This window comes from Daphnia carinata, chromosome 7 (genome assembly GCF_022539665.2).
Source record: "Daphnia carinata strain CSIRO-1 chromosome 7, CSIRO_AGI_Dcar_HiC_V3, whole genome shotgun sequence".
Classification (NCBI taxonomy): Eukaryota; Metazoa; Arthropoda; class Branchiopoda; order Diplostraca; family Daphniidae; genus Daphnia; species Daphnia carinata.
This window is the reverse complement of record NC_081337.1, coordinates 8,663,376-8,679,108: the sequence shown is the minus strand read 5'-3', so window position 1 is coordinate 8,679,108 and position 15,733 is coordinate 8,663,376. Positions and strand designations below refer to the sequence as shown.

The window sequence follows — 15,733 nt, the reverse complement described above, 5'->3', positions numbered from 1 at the left end:
GAGGAAAAACCCTTCCAGCTTTCACTGACGCCACACTGTTGTGAAAGCTCTTGTTGGTAGTCGTTTTCAGCGTTTGTCCTGCCATCCCTCGAATCTCGTGTGTTCCGGAGAAGAATCAACTTCACGAGTGCTCTTCAATCATTTTACGAGACGACTAGGTAAACCCCAACTTCCCCAGAACGAGTTTTGGAGAGAGATCGTAATTAAGATCATTACGTGTTAACGGGTGACTGGAGCCAATTTTGGGCTTTAATTTAGCAAACAAAGAGAAAGGGGCGGGTGTGAAACGTATTGTAATGGGTCAGAAAAGCTTGAATTTCTCTGTAAACAAGTGTATTCGAGCTCAGTATAACTCTGACCTATGTCAAGTCACTTATCAAACAACCCAACCTTCTTGTAAGTTTGCCGAGCCGAGAGAAGAGCCTGGCGTTCAGCAACAACGACGGTACACGACCGAGGAACTTTCCCGTTGGATCCAGCGCTTCACCAAAGCGAAAATTGCGTCGCGGAAGCAGCACGACTTGCGACGAGAGGTTTTACTTCACAATGCCTTTATTTTCGCCCAGTCTGAGGTCAAATGTCGTCAAATGGAACGTCAGAAGAGGTGGAAGGAATTGAAGCCCTTGCTGTTCTTGGAAACGGCTACACACGACGAGCTGGGAAGGGAAGGAGAGAATAAAATGGCGACGTCGGCACACAAAATGGCGGATGGCGTTCAGCAAATGGCGGTCGAGGAAGAAATGGACTTGGAAAGACCTTCAACGCCCCTTCCTAGCGTAACGGCAGCCTCGAAACGTCATCGTTGTGGTTGTTTGCCGTCCAACAGATGTGATTGTGGCATGGAAGATTCCAGCATATCTCAAGCCCACAAGAAATTTCGCCCCTCATCACGAGATGAAGATGACGATCTGAAGAGTTTGGACCGTTTCCTTTTGTCTCTGCATTGTAACACTCGTCAAGTCGGTTAGATTTTGCGCCGTTTTATCGATATATTCATAATTTCATTTTAACGTTTTTCTTTCATAATGTCTGAGTTACGGCAATTGATTTTTCCTCCTACAGTGCTTTTGTGTTATGCCTGGGCTTGTTTTTGTCTTACAGTCGACTGGGAGAACATCTTCATCTACCAAATGTGCCCAACTGATTGAGATGTTGCGAATATCCTGCACCTTGTCAACATGTCCATAGCTGAGAGATATGGATCACTTGGTGCCCATGAGGTAGTTGATGACTCCATGAATGAGGTGAAAGAATGAAACATGAACCGACTTGCTCAGGTGTGAAACTTTTCCCTTTGGGCTTAGCTCCAAACCCATAAGTGATCGTAAATTTATAAACTTAAAACATGTTAACTCAGCAGCATCAGACACAAAAATCTACATAACAAAGTGTTGGTTCATATTGAATCACTGATTTTCATAGCAAAGTATGTGAAAATTTTCCATGTACAAAATGACTTTGCAACTTTTGGTACTCAATATAAATGGTGATTTCGAAATTGTAATTTCAGTGTTGTGTGTTTTGTTCACATCTACTAGTTTCTACTTTTTTACAGAATCGCTCACGCTTGTGTCCTTGATGGTTGAAGCGACCGTATCCTTGGAGCTGAAATTCGTCTTGCCATTGCCTTATGTCGGTATGACTTCCCTATTGGGGATAGTTTGCAAAGGGAATGTTTCTTTGTTTCTTTTTCTCGACCCTTCCTCGAACCATTGTTCCGTTTGTTTTTTAGTGGGCCGTGGCATCAACAAAACAAGAGACCAGTTTTTCCCTAGTTGGACGTTCCTCCAGCATTTCCAGCTGTGCGGAGACACTACTATTCCTTACAATATCGAAGTTGTTGATGGTCAAATTCTTTATTTTTTCATCGTCTTCCTGAAAATCGTTAATACCGGTGAGATTCCTAGTTAAGCGAGGGGTAAAATTTATGCATTTCTTTCCTTTTGTCGATTCAGGCCAGAGACAAGCAACGGGCGATGATGGAACATTGGCTTTACCATCCCTACAGTTCCACGATAACACGCCTTCCATTTCCTATGTCTCTTGATGTTTTGGGGTTAACCCTGGGGTACAATGGTAAAGTGATTTTTCGCTTAATTCTTCTTGGTAGTTATCTCAGGAAGGCTATCGGCTAGTCGAAATTCTCCAACCAGTTTGCCAGTCTCAACATGCAAGGTCGGATCCGGCTGAGTAATTACGATTGTTGGTAAAACACTTCACAGTAAAGATGGCAATGGCAATAACTTTTCTGATTTTTTTACTCATAAGGAACGTACGGTCTGTGTCAGTCATAGTAATGGTCACTGAAAATAAACTTGGTTAAAACAAATAAAATTATTCAACTAAAACTTGGTTGGTTTGTTCACCATGGTTGTGAGAGCGGAATTGCACGTCATCATTCTTGTGGCCGCCTGATCAGTGATAACCAAAACGAAATCTATTTATACCTATCTTCCGAAATTTTTGTGACAAATAATTTTTTTGCGTTTTTACTGAAGTCAAGGGAAAGTATTATCTTAACATTTTCTCGTATTGATTGTTTCATTAGAAATTTCCACCAACTTGTAACGTTTTCGATTTGCTATAATATAGAAAACGTGCCGTTATTTCTCATTGAAGTTGTTTACAAACAACATGAGAAATAAAGAAATAGATCGAAACGTCATTGCTCCCACTAGAGAGTCAAAAATAAAATATTTCTAGACTGATGTTGCTTCCCGCTTGATAAATCAAAGGGCCTGGCAATATTATTTTCCCTCGATTTATGGGCTCCCATGGCAGCTATCTGCATGCAAACTGAAAGTGTAAATTTTTTAAAATGAACAAAAAAGTTGAAATGCACAGTGGACAACCGCAGTTTAACTAGCCAGACGAGTAAAAAATATTTTTCAAAATGAAACCGATCGAATCGCTGCTTAAATATTTGCTACTTTTACGTTAACATATCGCTCCATCCGCAATCGATATATGATGGTGGTGTGTCGTCTGCAACCCTGTGGCTACAGAAACAGTTTACGTGTAAACTTCGAAGTGTCAAAAAAGCTTACGTGAGGAAAGGCGTATCAAACTATCAATCGAATACGTGGCAAAACAGACTGTTTTCCTTCACGAACCAGTTGGAAAAGATCACTTCATCTTCTGTACGTAAGTAAAATGTTTCTCCGTTCCAAATAAGTTCCGAACGTATATATATTGTCATATACCGAATATATGTTTGAAATTTCATGCTTTACTTACCTCGGGTGAGAGGATCGTTATTTCTCAAGCCTGACAAGAGTCGCTTCATTTGACCTCTCTTTCACATGTCTTGCTCTGTGAACCGCGTAGCACATCAGTTTATGTGTTTGACTGGGTTTCCTAAGTTGTGTTAGTTTGTTATAATGGCAATGAAATGTCTTGGTAGTGCATTATCTGAAATAGTTTACACGTTTCTAGTTCTGTGTAGCTATCATGTATATAGTACCCTGTATTATGTTTCTCGCAACTAGATCAGCTTTTTCCTTGTGTGCTTTTCAGCATTTATAGCAATATCTACACCAGCATGGGAGGAAAAGGTAATTTATTTAATATAGTTTGGTGGCTATTGCCACAAAACTATATTAAACTTCGCGCGCAACTTGATTTAGCTTGATTGTTGAAATTACATGTACTCCATATTTTACAGATGTAAAGCTCGGCACAATGAAGGCTCTTATTCTGGTTGGAGGGTATGGAACACGCCTTCGCCCTCTCACACTCAGTAGACCCAAACCTTTAGTTGAGTTTGCCAATAAACCAATGCTTATGCATCAGATTGAAGCATTGCTTGAAGCTGGAGTCACTCAAGTTGTTTTGGCTGTCTCATATAGAGCTGAGCAAATGGAGAGTGAACTAAGGGCCGAAACGGACAAGGTCTCATTCTTAAACGTATGAGCAGTAAATTTGCCCGTTTAATTTTAACTCCTTGTTTTTCGCGCCATTTAGTTGGGAATTACGCTTATATTTTCGCATGAAACGGAACCTCTTGGTACTGCCGGTCCTTTGGCGCTAGCCAAGGATATTCTAGCCTGTGGCGATGAACCTTTCTTCGTTCTCAATTCGGACGTCATATGTGATTTCCCATTCAAGGAAATGGTAGATTTTCATAAGGCTCACGGCAAAGAGGGCACCATAGTGGTGAGTGTGATGAAGGATTGCAACTGTTTCTTCCACCTTAAGCGTTTATCTGACGACAAAAAAAAATGTAATAAATCACTAAATTTATCTATCTTAGGTAACGAAGGTGGAGGAACCTTCCAAATATGGTGTGGTTGTCTACAGTGATCAAGGCCGAATCGAAAAGTTTGTAGAAAAACCAACAGAATTCGTCTCCAATAAAATCAACGCAGGAATGTATATCTTTAATCCTTCTATCATGAAGCGCATTGAGGTAATAACATTGTGCTTTAAAAAAAAAAGTGATAACAAAATTTTTAGTTACTTTAGTTACGACCCATGAGTATTGAAAAGGAAGTATTTCCCTGTATGGCAAATGAAGCCGAATTGTTTGCATACGAGTTACAAGGGTTTTGGATGGATGTTGGACAGCCTAAGGATTTTATTACAGGCACATCTCTTTACTTGAAATCTGTGCGTGAAAAAAACCCTTCTATGCTGTACACGGGTCCCGGGGCTGTGGGCAACTCATTAGTAGACCCGACAGCAGTTATTGGTGCGAACTGCCGAATAGGCCCGAACGTAACTATTGGGCCGGGAGTAGTAATCGAAGATGGTGTTTGCGTCAAGCGGTGTACTATCCTACGAGATGCAACAATCAAATCACATTCGTGGCTAGACTCTTGCATAGTTGGATGGAAATGTGTTGTCGGACGATGGGTATGTTTAATTAACGTCATTGGTCTTGTCTATTTTTTAAATTTTATTTACCAGTTCGTTGGTTATTACTATTTACCTTTGAATTCCTACCAGGTCCGACTCGAAAATGTCACCGTTCTAGGCGAAGACGTCATCGTCAAAGATGAGATTTACATCAATGGAGGCAAAGTTCTTCCCCATAAAGCCATATCTGACTCTGTCCCTGAACCACAAATTATTATGTGAACTACAATTTACAAGCATAATTTTTTTGTTTTGTTTTTAAGATACATGTTTTACTTTGTGCCTTGTTCTCCTTCTGTTCTTAAAAAAAAAAAAAAAAAAAAAAAAAAAAAAAAAAAAATTGGTACAAGTTTGGGAAATGTGGTTTGGTCAGGGTTATCTGCTGTGTATCTACAATATGAATAGCTATTCTGACCACTTGCAGAATACAAAACATTCCTACAGTTTTTTATGTATTTTCTTTAACAAATGATGTTGAAATACACAGTTATTTAAGTACTACTACTTGTTTCGGTCTGCAATGGTGCTTTCTTCAGTCTTTCAATTTCTTGTTGTACTAAAATATCCATTCCTTCCAATGGATGATATATTACATGGATAGTTTGGGATCCTGCCATCATGGCAAGCATAGAAGCAGCAAAGAATTTGAGGTATGTAGGCAAACTTACTCCTGCTGGCATTTTGTTCTTCACTCAAGACCTAAAGCTTTCTTTGCTAAATTTTCTGCTTGGTGCTTCTTGAATGTAGAATCTGAGGTAAAGTAAAAAATTTTTTAAACATAACTTACAGGACAATTATTTAATAATTAGGACATACAGAAATTTGTTGATCCCACTTTCCAATGTATCATAGAAAACTCCAGAGCAGCGCCTAATGCAAAGAAGATGGGTAGGAATCGATAGATACCCAGATATTTTTTACCCGGCCATTTGTCCAAAAAATTCCTTAAATTGTTTGACTGCATTAAAACACTAGAAAAGATGTATGGGACAAATACAGCAACTGACACCTAGCAAACGATTCACTCAAAAACTTGCTTTCATGTGTATTAGTTTGCCTTCCGTACTGACCGACTGTCGATCATGTTTTCATTTTGTTCGTCGTCTGCTTACACCTCTGACAACGTGACACATGTTCTTGAATTTGCAAGCATGAGTTTGTTTTCGACAGTAGTGGAAACTCTCTTTAATAATTGGACTGCACTGCAGGTATATTTTTGAATATTTTTCCCTATTATAACTTTTCGAATGATTCAGTTTGTTTTCTGGTTATCATAGCTTGCAGTGGAGCACCAGTTGGGTGGAACACAGAGCAGAGAAATAGCAAAATGGATGGTAACTGTTGTTGAGAATTTTTTTAAAGAAAATGGTAGTCTTTTGCAATTTACTTTCATGAGGAGTCACTAAAAGATTTTTAAAAATATTTGTAGACAATGTTTTGGTTCAGGAAGTTGCAGAGTACATGGAAGATCTTATGAATAATGAATTCAACACTTTGTGTGAAGATGGCAGTCTCGAAGAAATGGGGGAGAGCTTGTGTAAATACTTCCAGTTAATCAAGGATGGAAAAGAAGAAGAGGTCATTTTAGAATTAAAGAAATTTAAAGGCAGCTCTGTTCATCTCTCCAAAACTGCCTCAAATCATGACAGTTCTACTTTGAAGGAAGACAATGATCTTGAAGGCTCTTTGCAAAATCAAAGAGAAGATTTGGATACCTCAAGGAAATCAACTAGAAATGAGCCTGATGAAGATGGTTGGGTAACAGTATCAAAGGGTAAAAAACACTGAAAATTTGATCAGTGTACTGTAAAGATTCAGACTTAATCTGAACTTAATACAATACTTAAATGTATTTTGTTTTCTAAAATTAAATAAAATAATTTTTCATAATTTTATTTATTTATTTTAATAATAATTTTTTAAAAACCAAATAATACTTTTTGTTTTGAAATTTGGCGATAGTGTTTTTGCATATGAACATAGCTACCACCACTAGTATTTTCCAGGTTTCTCCGCTAGTCGCCCACAATAGCAGTCCAATTGTGTTTCGTCTGTTACCGCGTCAAGATGGTAGAAGCTAGTGATTAGGAATTGAATTTGAAATTACGTAAGCAATTTTGACAATTCTGTCTAATCTGCTTTTAATCATGTTAATAAGTTTTCAATATGAAGCTCTTTCTTGATTTTGGTTGCAAGACGAACATTTACCGATGATGATTGAAAGGCGAATTTTAGAATGCGAAGCCTAGAGATTCGATGAACTGTTCATCTTGAGACTCGGTTGCTGCATGGGAAATAGCTTTCCAAACTGAGGTGATGTTATCTTGTGATTATAAAATGCTTGGAGCTTTAATCATCTCTTTAAAAAAATTTGTTAATGTGAAAGATAGATTAATTTTATTTGCGTGAAAAAACTGTCACCGTGTGTGTAGCGAAGTGAGAAAGTTGGCATATGTGTAATGCTAGCTGAATAAAATAATGAAAATGAAACAAGTTCTTTTTCACAAGTCACTGATGCCCATTTATTTGTAATATATTTACAAAGTCTCAAATACTAAAATAAAATTAAAATTATTTAATTTCAACGACTGGCAACAATGTAGTAGGATAGCAGGCGGCAATTGGTTTTCGAGGGAAACTTTGAGGTTGCGCAATGTACGATTCGAGCCAGATATATTAAATCACTCAACCCAAAGGGTTTGGGAACTCTATATAACCTAGGTTACCAGCATTCCTAGACAACAATATACTGCTAATAACCAGAATGGCACAGCATTCCGAAGACCAGATGTTCCAGGGCGTGATTGACGAAATTCCTTTTATATCGGTTGATTATTTTCTAGACGTACAATCATCTCTGGCTTTATTCCTTTCTCATTGTCATGCTGGTAAATGCCTTTTATAGTGGTAATGGTCATTCCTTTTTAATAGATTTTATCTGCATTTGCATAGATCACATGAAAGGACTGGATTCACATGATTTGTATCAAGCTCTGCAGACTAAACCTGGTGTCTTCATCTATTGCAGTGAAAAAACAAAACAAATTCTTACTGAATGGCCAACCTACTCAAAGCTAGGTCGCTACCTTAAAGCATTGGAATTGAATCATACCATCAAAATAGATTTTCCTGGTGATTCTTGTAACGGTAATGTGAGCACAACTTTTTGTGTGACAACAATTCCATCTGGCCATTGTCCTGGCAGTGTAATGTAGGGCCTTTAATCACCTCTTCAAATGACATTGGACATAAATTACTAAATTTTTTATATATTAGGTTTTTATATGAAGGTTCTTTTGGCACTATCCTCTATACTGGTGATTTCAGGATAGCTAAGGGGGATTGCAGAAAGTTGCAAGCCTTCATGTCAAATCCTTCAAGACCAGAATATGGACTGAAAACTATTGATCATGTTTACCTAGACTGCACATTTTGTTCAGATAGTGCAAAAATATTTCCATCCAGACAAATAAGTGTTGATGTGACTATAGCTTTAGTCAGTAACTGGATTTCTAAAAGTCCAGAACACAAGGTATTATTCTCCCTTGCTGGGCGAGGTTTTGGTGCAGAATTTTTATTTGTTGAAGTGTATCGGAGACTGAATATTCAAGTTCACATATCAGAATTTAAACATAAAATCTACAAAAATTTGACTGACCTAAGAAACGCCATAAGTCGTCAGCACACGACCAGCGTTCACGCGTGTGGTGAAGGCACGGTCAGAACTACTCTTATTGCTACGCGACATATACTGTATATTGCTATAAGTCTCATATTTTGAATTTCAGGTGTCAGCAAAAAAACAGTCGCTATGTTTTAAAGACTCTGAAAAGTTGCTCACGATTCGACTAACAACCCAATGGCATCTAATGGAGGGGAAAAACGTCGATCACAGAGTAGTTGTTGACGAAGGCGGAATCCAACGAGTACTCTATTCCATGCATTCTTCGCTTGAGGAAATTCAAGATGTGGTAAACACCCTTCAACCGCATAAAGTTACACCCATCGCCAAACCGAACAAAGTGTCGAAAGAAAAGGTTTTTATGAATACGACAGTCAACATTCCGATCAAACTAAAACCTCCTTTTTTTCATTTTCAAGATGCAAGAACTTTTAAATTGTAAAGTTATTTTACCCGTCAACCGGTTCCGCTCGCGTGAGAATGAAGATTATTCCTAGGTTGACGGGTCATATTCCAGTGCAACAGGGAAAAACAGGGAGCTTGAGTATACATGGACATCAAGCAATGATCCAAAAAAATTTTCGATATTGTTTGAGAATTTAACTGACTAACTATTTGACCATCTATCAAGTTGTATGACTCCTTGCGAAAAAATAATGTGCAGCTATCATTTTGTGAAACAAATTGTGATACTTTTTTAAATGCACCATATGAAATTATGCTCTTGCGTCTAGCCCTACGGTCTGGGTAGGAATCGGGATCTTTACTAACAACTGCCGTAGCCTACAGCAGAGGTGATCTCTTCCTATTGTACACAATGAAATTTCAAATTTGCAAAGGAAACAGGAGCTGATTGTCTCAGCGAAAATTCCCTTGGGTATCTTTTTTCCTATCTTGTATCTCTTTTCTTTCCTTTCCTTTTCCATGTTTCTTTTTTGTTTCTGTTTTTTGCGTTTTGGGGTGGTAAGCTCCGCGTAAAACTGGCGCCATCGCAATTAACCCTTCCCTTGCTGGTTCAAAAATCAAAAGATGAAAAAGTAGCAGATACGCAGAAGCACGTGTTGGGTCGAGCCAAACAAAGTTGGACGTATTTGAGTGTAGCTCCTTCAAGCCTCTATTTCCGTGTTTTTTAAATGATGAATTTTAGATTTCTGTGCCCAGAATTTTCTTGGTCTAAGGACATTTTCGTGTCCTTTAATAAATTGATTGAAGCCTCACTGAAAAATGAAGACTTCCGGGAGCAACTTGAAGAGTTAATTATTCGGTCGGTCAGGTAACATTTCCCATCAAATGGTACTTGCAGTACAGAATTGAACCCAACATCATTTTAGGTCAATCAGAAAAGAGATTGTAAATATCCAATCTTTGCCAAATCTAAATACCTGCATAAGTCTACTGAAAGAGTTTATTAGTAATTTGAACGAAGTTCACAGCTCCTCTGTAGAGGTAGGTACTGTATGTTTTCAAGGTAATTCAATGAGCTATTAATGTTTGTTATTTCTTTAGGCAATACCAGATTTTGATATTAAGATTACACCATTGTTCTCAAAGTATGCTGAGTTGGTAGTGTTCCAATCACGGTAAATGTTCATAGTTGTTCAACAATTATCATTTGGCATTGACAAATGTATCATTTTAGGCAAGCTGAATCGCAAAAAGAGTATGAACTCCAAGTTTGTAATTTTCTGAATAGTTTGTCAATGCATCCTTCCCTATGTATGACTACACGTCAGCGTTCTGCAGCAATTTTGCAAAGATTGCTGTGTGATGAAGTCACAGGTTGTTATATTTTCTCAATTTAACAAAATCCTTACTATAACATTGATTTACTATATGAAGAACCTGTAGAGCTGGAAGTATCACACTGCAATGCCGTTGGAACACAAAAATCAGCTGAAGACTCCAAAAAAGAAAGTAAACAAATAAAAGAAGACATGAATTATCTCGAGCATTTCGACGAAAAAGAAAATGGAAGCCACGCTGAAAATAACCATAAAAATGAGGAAAGAAAAAATGACAACCATGTAAATAGCGAACCTTCCGCTATACCCGAAACACCGTTAAAGTCATCACAACCTGTTTGCATAGGAGTGGCTTCCATAAGGGGTATAATGCCTCTTTCAGCTGGATGCTTGTTTCCTCTGACGCCTCCTGCAACCGAGCCCATTGATACTGGCGTACCCTCTAAGCCTCAAACCGAAATTGTACCAATTTTTCCAACTCCGTCACAGACGCCGCTTGCCGAATTTCAAAAATCACTCCGTTTACGCTTTCCTACACCGTTTGTCATAACTCCAACCGAGAAACGAATGCGCCGGAATGTCTTGCGTACCATTCGATCTCATCATCGGCCCCAGCCATCTTCTTGGAGCGTCGTTGAAACTAGATCACCCACTCGTTCCTGTAACCTTAGGAAACAGTTATTTCTTGACACTGACTCGTGTCAAAGCTCTGCCCACTCTTCATCAAGTCAGTTGGCTTTATATCTTTCTCCGGATGACGAAAAACATTCCACACAATCTTTTTCATGTGACGATACTTTGAATTATATCGAAGAAAACAAATTGAGAAATCTTCGAGATGTTGAGTCTCCCAGGTCCTCCAAAAGAATTTGACGTCGGTGGAGAACTATCCCAAATCACCGACTCAAGAAAGGCACGAAGAAAGCTATACTGAACTGAAAAAGTCGATCGAAGGTAACCTTATGGGATGCGAAGCTAGCCTATCTGATGTTGAGCTGATGGATGAAATAGAGTCAGGACTCAATCCAGACGATGGCGTACTTTTTATTGATCCTGAATCACTAACAGCAAAACAAGATAACGACGCAAAGATTGAACATCTCTTGCCGGTAACAGCATCCACCATTTCCCAAGATGAACGGGTCACGAAGGCATCCGTTTCTTTCGTGTTTAAGAAAACGCCAACCCGATCGCCAGAACAGCAGTTGGAACGTAGGAGGAGCTCAAGATTGGCTAGCAAACCTTTGCCTTTGAAATTTACGAGTGAATCGCTTCCTGTTCGAAGACTTAATATCAAGAAAAGTCCTCTCAAACGGGTGCCATCCGGCGAGGAAGAGGGGGATGTTCTATTCCCTCTGAACAAAAAATCGCTTTCCGAAACCATTTACGACCTGCCGAAACAACTTTCAGAGACGCAGCCATTTATTATCGAAACTATCGCTGCACAAAATTTAACTGACCTTCCCAAGCTTGTAAGCTGGCCAAAAATACGTCTTCAAATCCCATCTTGTTGGGCGGATATAATTGAAAAACACGTCAAACATCATCATCCGGATGACATGATTAAGTTCCAAGAAGATTCCGGTTCACGCTGGCCAACTGTTTATTGCAACTGTGCTCAAGCCAAACAAGGTTAATTTTTACTAAACTGATGTAGGCTCTTAGAAAGTAATCTTTTGGTGCAAACCACGAACAATTATAAGAAGAAAATGTGTACCATTTATTGTATTCAATATCCTTTCGTTCAAAAGAAGTGTGTACCGTTATTCGGTTTTATGTTTTATTTAACTTTTATATTTTCTCCCTTTTCCCAATTGAACTGTTATGGCTTAAGTTTAAAAAGAAAGTTTTTTTACACAAAATTTGACTTTGTGTACGACTTGGTTTCGTTTCAACTCAGAATCAGAAGGTTTTTCTTTCATCATGTTGTGTTTTGTGTGTTTGAAATACATGAAAGTGGCAACGTCTATCGGAATTCATCCTTATTGGTTTTTTGTTGACATTGCATCGGAAGTTGTTACTTGGCGGGGTAACCGTTGGCGGCTCTACATATTAGAGGACCTTGCTATTGATCCAAGCCCACCAAATCAATTATCCTTATACTGAAAGTTTTACCCTCTGCGTGTGGGTTGTGGGCATAAACACTTTTGAGAGAGAACTCATCCTATTCGGACTTGCAGTCAAAGTACTGCAAAAGTGTAAATTGAAGTAAGATTACGTTAAGGCTGGTTGGCTGGTCGCCGTCGTCCTCGTGTCGACCGGCTGTGCGCCTGAGAACATCTTAATAAGCCACGATACGCAATGCCGTCCAAAGCCGAAGATATTTTGTCGGGGTTCAGAGTGTAAGTTCATCTTGTGCATCATTTGCATGACTTCTGTTTTCGTCTGATAAAATACAATTTTCGGTTATCTTGCAGGAACTGGATGAGCCTTCGGGAAGTGGACACTGGCAAACTGCTTTGGCAGAATACCGATGACTTGTGAGTTTAAGTTTTTCGCATGAATGAAAGAATACTTGATGGTTGGAATTTTCATAAACTAATTTTAGATCTCAGCCGGATGTTGAGCACGAAGCACGAGTACCCAAAAGTATTTTGAATTGCAGAGCAGTTTCACGGGAAATAAACTTCTCTTCTATTGAACCTTTGGAGAACTTTCGACTGGAACAGAAAGTGTTATTCAAGGTATGTGCTTCCATCTTTTTATTCTGCGCAAAATGTGGTTAGCAACATGGCTTAGTATCTGTCATGCTAACTTAGGGGAGAGCGTTGGAAGAATGGACATTTGATTTCGGATTTGTCATACCCAACTCCACAAATACCTGGCAATCAATAATTGAAGCTGCTCCAGAATCTCAAATGATGCCTGCACAAATTTTAAAGTAAAAAAAACTACTTAAATCGTTAAATGTGCTTGTAAAAAGTAAAGCCAAAATCTTTTTGTTGTGTAGTGGGAATGTCACAATCGAAACCAAATTTTACGACGACAACCTTCTAGTCTCCACGTCGAAAGTGAGGCTGTTCTACGTCTGACTCGATCTCTTCCCTTTCCATTTTATTCTTCTTCTTTCAGTCGTTTCCTCGTTTGACGTTGTCCCGTTAAGTCGCTATGGCAATCGGGATAAGCGAACACTGGCATTATGATGCGCTTTTTACACAGTCCTCACATTGTGTGCCATCTCCTTACGCAGCGATTTCGGTTCTCCACGAAGGTCAATGCAATTCCGCTCACACATACACGCTACACACGCTATTTGTTTGCGATCACCTGCCATACTTCTCGGTCAATATCTCATTTGCTGCCGCTGTTATTCCTGCGCTCCAAGTTTTACCCGTTGACTGTCAGTACATAATAAAACTCAACTCAATCGGTGTATAAACTGAGCTCATGTTGGTGGTACCCTTAATCCTCGGCTATCAGGATGGGTTACATGGAAGGCATTTACTATAAAGAACATGGTGGTGCCGTTCGAAAAGGTGGATGATGGTCATGGCGCTGTGCGGGTGTACACATCAACGATAGGCAAAGTGGATGTCGTTATTGAGCGGATTATAGTGACCTACTACTCTTGTCGACATCCTTTGCATCTGCCGTCGTCTACTTGACATGGATAGCCATCCAAAATGCAATTATGCCACAGCCTCAACTCTCTCCTTCCCTCCCTAGTCGAGAATTAGATTTCCTCGAGCTCTCGCAATCGCGTGTTCATCAATTACAGTTGACTGGTGAATTACATGTCCAGCAGCAACCCCGCCAACCCTTTTGTGGACAATGTTTGAATTATGGGACTTGCTGAAAGGACGGACGAATATTTACGGCAAAAAAAAAGTGTTTATTCAAAGAGGGGAGGCTCGAAAGACGAGATGAAAGGCGACATCACTCAGAAACCGTGGGGAGGAGTTGGGCGTATGTTGACTTGAACAGAATAAACTCTTGTGTCGTCCTTGATGAGACTGAACATAAGTAAGTTGTAGCATGTTATTCGTGAGTGCCTCAATCCATCTACTTCAAATATCCATAGCCCCGACTTAAAAAAAAGAGAAAAATAGTTTTTTTTTATATATTATTATTAAGAATGTCGTGGGCTGTTATTGACAAGCATATTTTTGTCATAGTTTTTTTTCCCGTATCAGAAGCAGTGGGAGGAAGTTTGTTTCGTATCCCCGCAAAAATTTTTAGAGCGTCATTTTGCTTTTAAAGTTTTGTAGAGACTCAAAGGAATGGGTTAAAAAAAAAGAAAAAGGGGAAAAAACGGGAAAGTTAAAGGCAACCGCAGCGCGCGTGTCCCGGATCAAATGGTTGCAAGCCGGATTATTAGTACCATTCGACTTGTGTAAGCCTTATTGGGTGCGTGCGGTCCATCCAGGGGGCATGAAATAGCTAGATTTCTCCATTGAATGTAGACAGATCGCCTTCCCTCGTTTGCTTGTCCTTTTTTCTTACGTGTTTCCCTTCACGGTTATTCTCATACCCAACACTCTGTCCAATTAATCACCGTAAGTCTTCACCCGAATTTCTGGAACTTGAGAAAATCCTCCCACCTTTCGCTTTGTTTCGTGCCTTCAATTGAGGGCCTTACTACTCGATTGTTTTTACCGTCTACTGTTTGGTTGACTGAATTTTTATTTGCTTTCTCTTTTTTACACGACAGCCGTCCATGTCTTTGGGAGGGATATACAATGTACTTGCCATCGTGTAGTCAATGATTTTGGCCACGCCTTGATTTAATCTGATGGTCCATGGTTGCTCTCTATGGGGAGGAGATCCCGCAGAGACACAATCAGCAACAGCTTTTAGCCACTGCTCTTTGTGTGTGCTCACTTTCATGGACGACACACAACAGTCTATGGAGGGCGTGCGCGCGCGCGCACGGACACAAATAAGCGAAAAGAGACGGAAGAAGGAGTTCTTAACATCAATAGCAAAATGAGAAATTTTCGTTCTCTTCTCTTTGGTTGAGAAATGTCAGTGTGATGAGATGAGACGCCAACGTGATTACAAGCAGACAATCTTTATTAGGATGATGATGATTAAACCAGTTTCATTGTTAGTGCTTTCCTCTTATCTCCCGCGTAGATATGAAACGGAACTGATACCCAACACCACCCACACGGTCGATGAGGTTTTTGGCTATTTTAAAAAGAAAAGAAAAACTCTATCTTTTACTTTGTGTGTGTGTGTAATTCTCGTGAGTCTCTTTTTTTTTTCCTGTTAACATTTGCGCTTGCGCACCGGCTCTTCAATGTTTCTCGGTTCAATTGGGTCTCTCGTTCGCCTCAGCGTTCGGTGTCGGTCTTGTCGTTTTCACGCACGTGGATGACGGACGCTGTGTTCTTCGCGCGTCTACCCCACCTTTTCACTAGTAGCTGCGAGACTTTCGGGCGTTGCGGCGGTCGCCCATCGTTCCCCGCTCTCTTCCCGATTTTTTAAATTTTCAGATTTACTCGTTTTA

The 15,733-nt window shown here is 39.5% G+C and overlaps 7 protein-coding genes across 9 annotated transcripts; all 7 read left to right on the top strand.

The window, feature by feature from the left end:
- The first annotated feature begins 14 nt into the window (after positions 1 to 14).
- Positions 15 to 1,409, top strand: LOC130703884 (uncharacterized). The gene is made up of 2 exons (XM_057525343.2): positions 15 to 963; positions 1,102 to 1,409. Exons 1-2 carry the CDS (start codon positions 297 to 299, stop codon positions 1,146 to 1,148), a joined length of 714 nt encoding a protein of 237 aa, XP_057381326.1. The 5' UTR covers positions 15 to 296; the 3' UTR covers positions 1,149 to 1,409.
- Positions 1,410 to 1,527: 118 nt separating this feature from the next.
- Positions 1,528 to 2,334, top strand: LOC130704053 (uncharacterized). The gene is made up of 3 exons (XM_057525536.2): positions 1,528 to 1,636; positions 1,733 to 1,894; positions 1,956 to 2,334. Exons 1-3 carry the CDS (start codon positions 1,579 to 1,581, stop codon positions 2,045 to 2,047), a joined length of 312 nt encoding a protein of 103 aa, XP_057381519.1. The 5' UTR covers positions 1,528 to 1,578; the 3' UTR covers positions 2,048 to 2,334.
- Positions 2,335 to 2,983: 649 nt separating this feature from the next.
- Positions 2,984 to 5,305, top strand: LOC130703758 (mannose-1-phosphate guanyltransferase beta-like). 3 transcript variants are annotated; one of them, XM_057525215.1, is made up of 7 exons: positions 3,059 to 3,144; positions 3,517 to 3,554; positions 3,665 to 3,891; positions 3,964 to 4,155; positions 4,253 to 4,408; positions 4,465 to 4,854; positions 4,948 to 5,305. In XM_057525215.1, the coding sequence occupies exons 2-7, from the start codon at positions 3,542 to 3,544 to the stop codon at positions 5,077 to 5,079; spliced, it is 1,110 nt and encodes a 369-aa protein (XP_057381198.1). In that variant the 5' UTR covers positions 3,059 to 3,144; positions 3,517 to 3,541; the 3' UTR covers positions 5,080 to 5,305. The 3 variants fall into 3 exon arrangements, with proteins under 3 accessions (XP_057381207.1, XP_059352343.1, XP_057381198.1); XM_057525224.2 differs by lacking the exon at positions 3,517 to 3,554 and having other exon boundaries at positions 2,984 to 3,144; XM_059496360.1 differs by lacking the exon at positions 3,517 to 3,554 and having other exon boundaries at positions 2,992 to 3,140.
- A 619-nt stretch (positions 5,306 to 5,924) lies between these two features.
- LOC130704034 (pre-rRNA-processing protein TSR2 homolog) lies at positions 5,925 to 6,709 on the top strand. Its single transcript, XM_057525512.2, has 3 exons — positions 5,925 to 6,065; positions 6,135 to 6,191; positions 6,287 to 6,709. Exons 2-3 carry the CDS (start codon positions 6,185 to 6,187, stop codon positions 6,643 to 6,645), a joined length of 366 nt encoding a protein of 121 aa, XP_057381495.1. The 5' UTR covers positions 5,925 to 6,065; positions 6,135 to 6,184; the 3' UTR covers positions 6,646 to 6,709.
- Positions 6,710 to 7,536: 827 nt separating this feature from the next.
- LOC130703739 (protein artemis-like) lies at positions 7,537 to 9,176 on the top strand. Its single transcript, XM_057525192.2, has 5 exons — positions 7,537 to 7,745; positions 7,810 to 8,068; positions 8,134 to 8,575; positions 8,646 to 8,894; positions 8,959 to 9,176. The coding sequence occupies exons 1-5, from the start codon at positions 7,622 to 7,624 to the stop codon at positions 9,034 to 9,036; spliced, it is 1,152 nt and encodes a 383-aa protein (XP_057381175.1). The 5' UTR covers positions 7,537 to 7,621; the 3' UTR covers positions 9,037 to 9,176.
- A 368-nt stretch (positions 9,177 to 9,544) lies between these two features.
- Positions 9,545 to 12,248, top strand: LOC130704093 (uncharacterized). The gene is made up of 6 exons (XM_057525581.1): positions 9,545 to 9,812; positions 9,871 to 9,985; positions 10,046 to 10,119; positions 10,179 to 10,318; positions 10,379 to 11,108; positions 11,141 to 12,248. The coding sequence occupies exons 1-6, from the start codon at positions 9,673 to 9,675 to the stop codon at positions 11,916 to 11,918; spliced, it is 1,977 nt and encodes a 658-aa protein (XP_057381564.1). The 5' UTR covers positions 9,545 to 9,672; the 3' UTR covers positions 11,919 to 12,248.
- Positions 12,249 to 12,278: 30 nt separating this feature from the next.
- On the top strand, positions 12,279 to 13,643 carry LOC130704024 (retinal rod rhodopsin-sensitive cGMP 3',5'-cyclic phosphodiesterase subunit delta-like). Its single transcript, XM_057525500.2, has 5 exons — positions 12,279 to 12,623; positions 12,699 to 12,761; positions 12,830 to 12,965; positions 13,041 to 13,162; positions 13,232 to 13,643. The coding sequence occupies exons 1-5, from the start codon at positions 12,583 to 12,585 to the stop codon at positions 13,311 to 13,313; spliced, it is 444 nt and encodes a 147-aa protein (XP_057381483.1). The 5' UTR covers positions 12,279 to 12,582; the 3' UTR covers positions 13,314 to 13,643.
- The last annotated feature ends 2,090 nt before the right edge of the window (positions 13,644 to 15,733 follow it).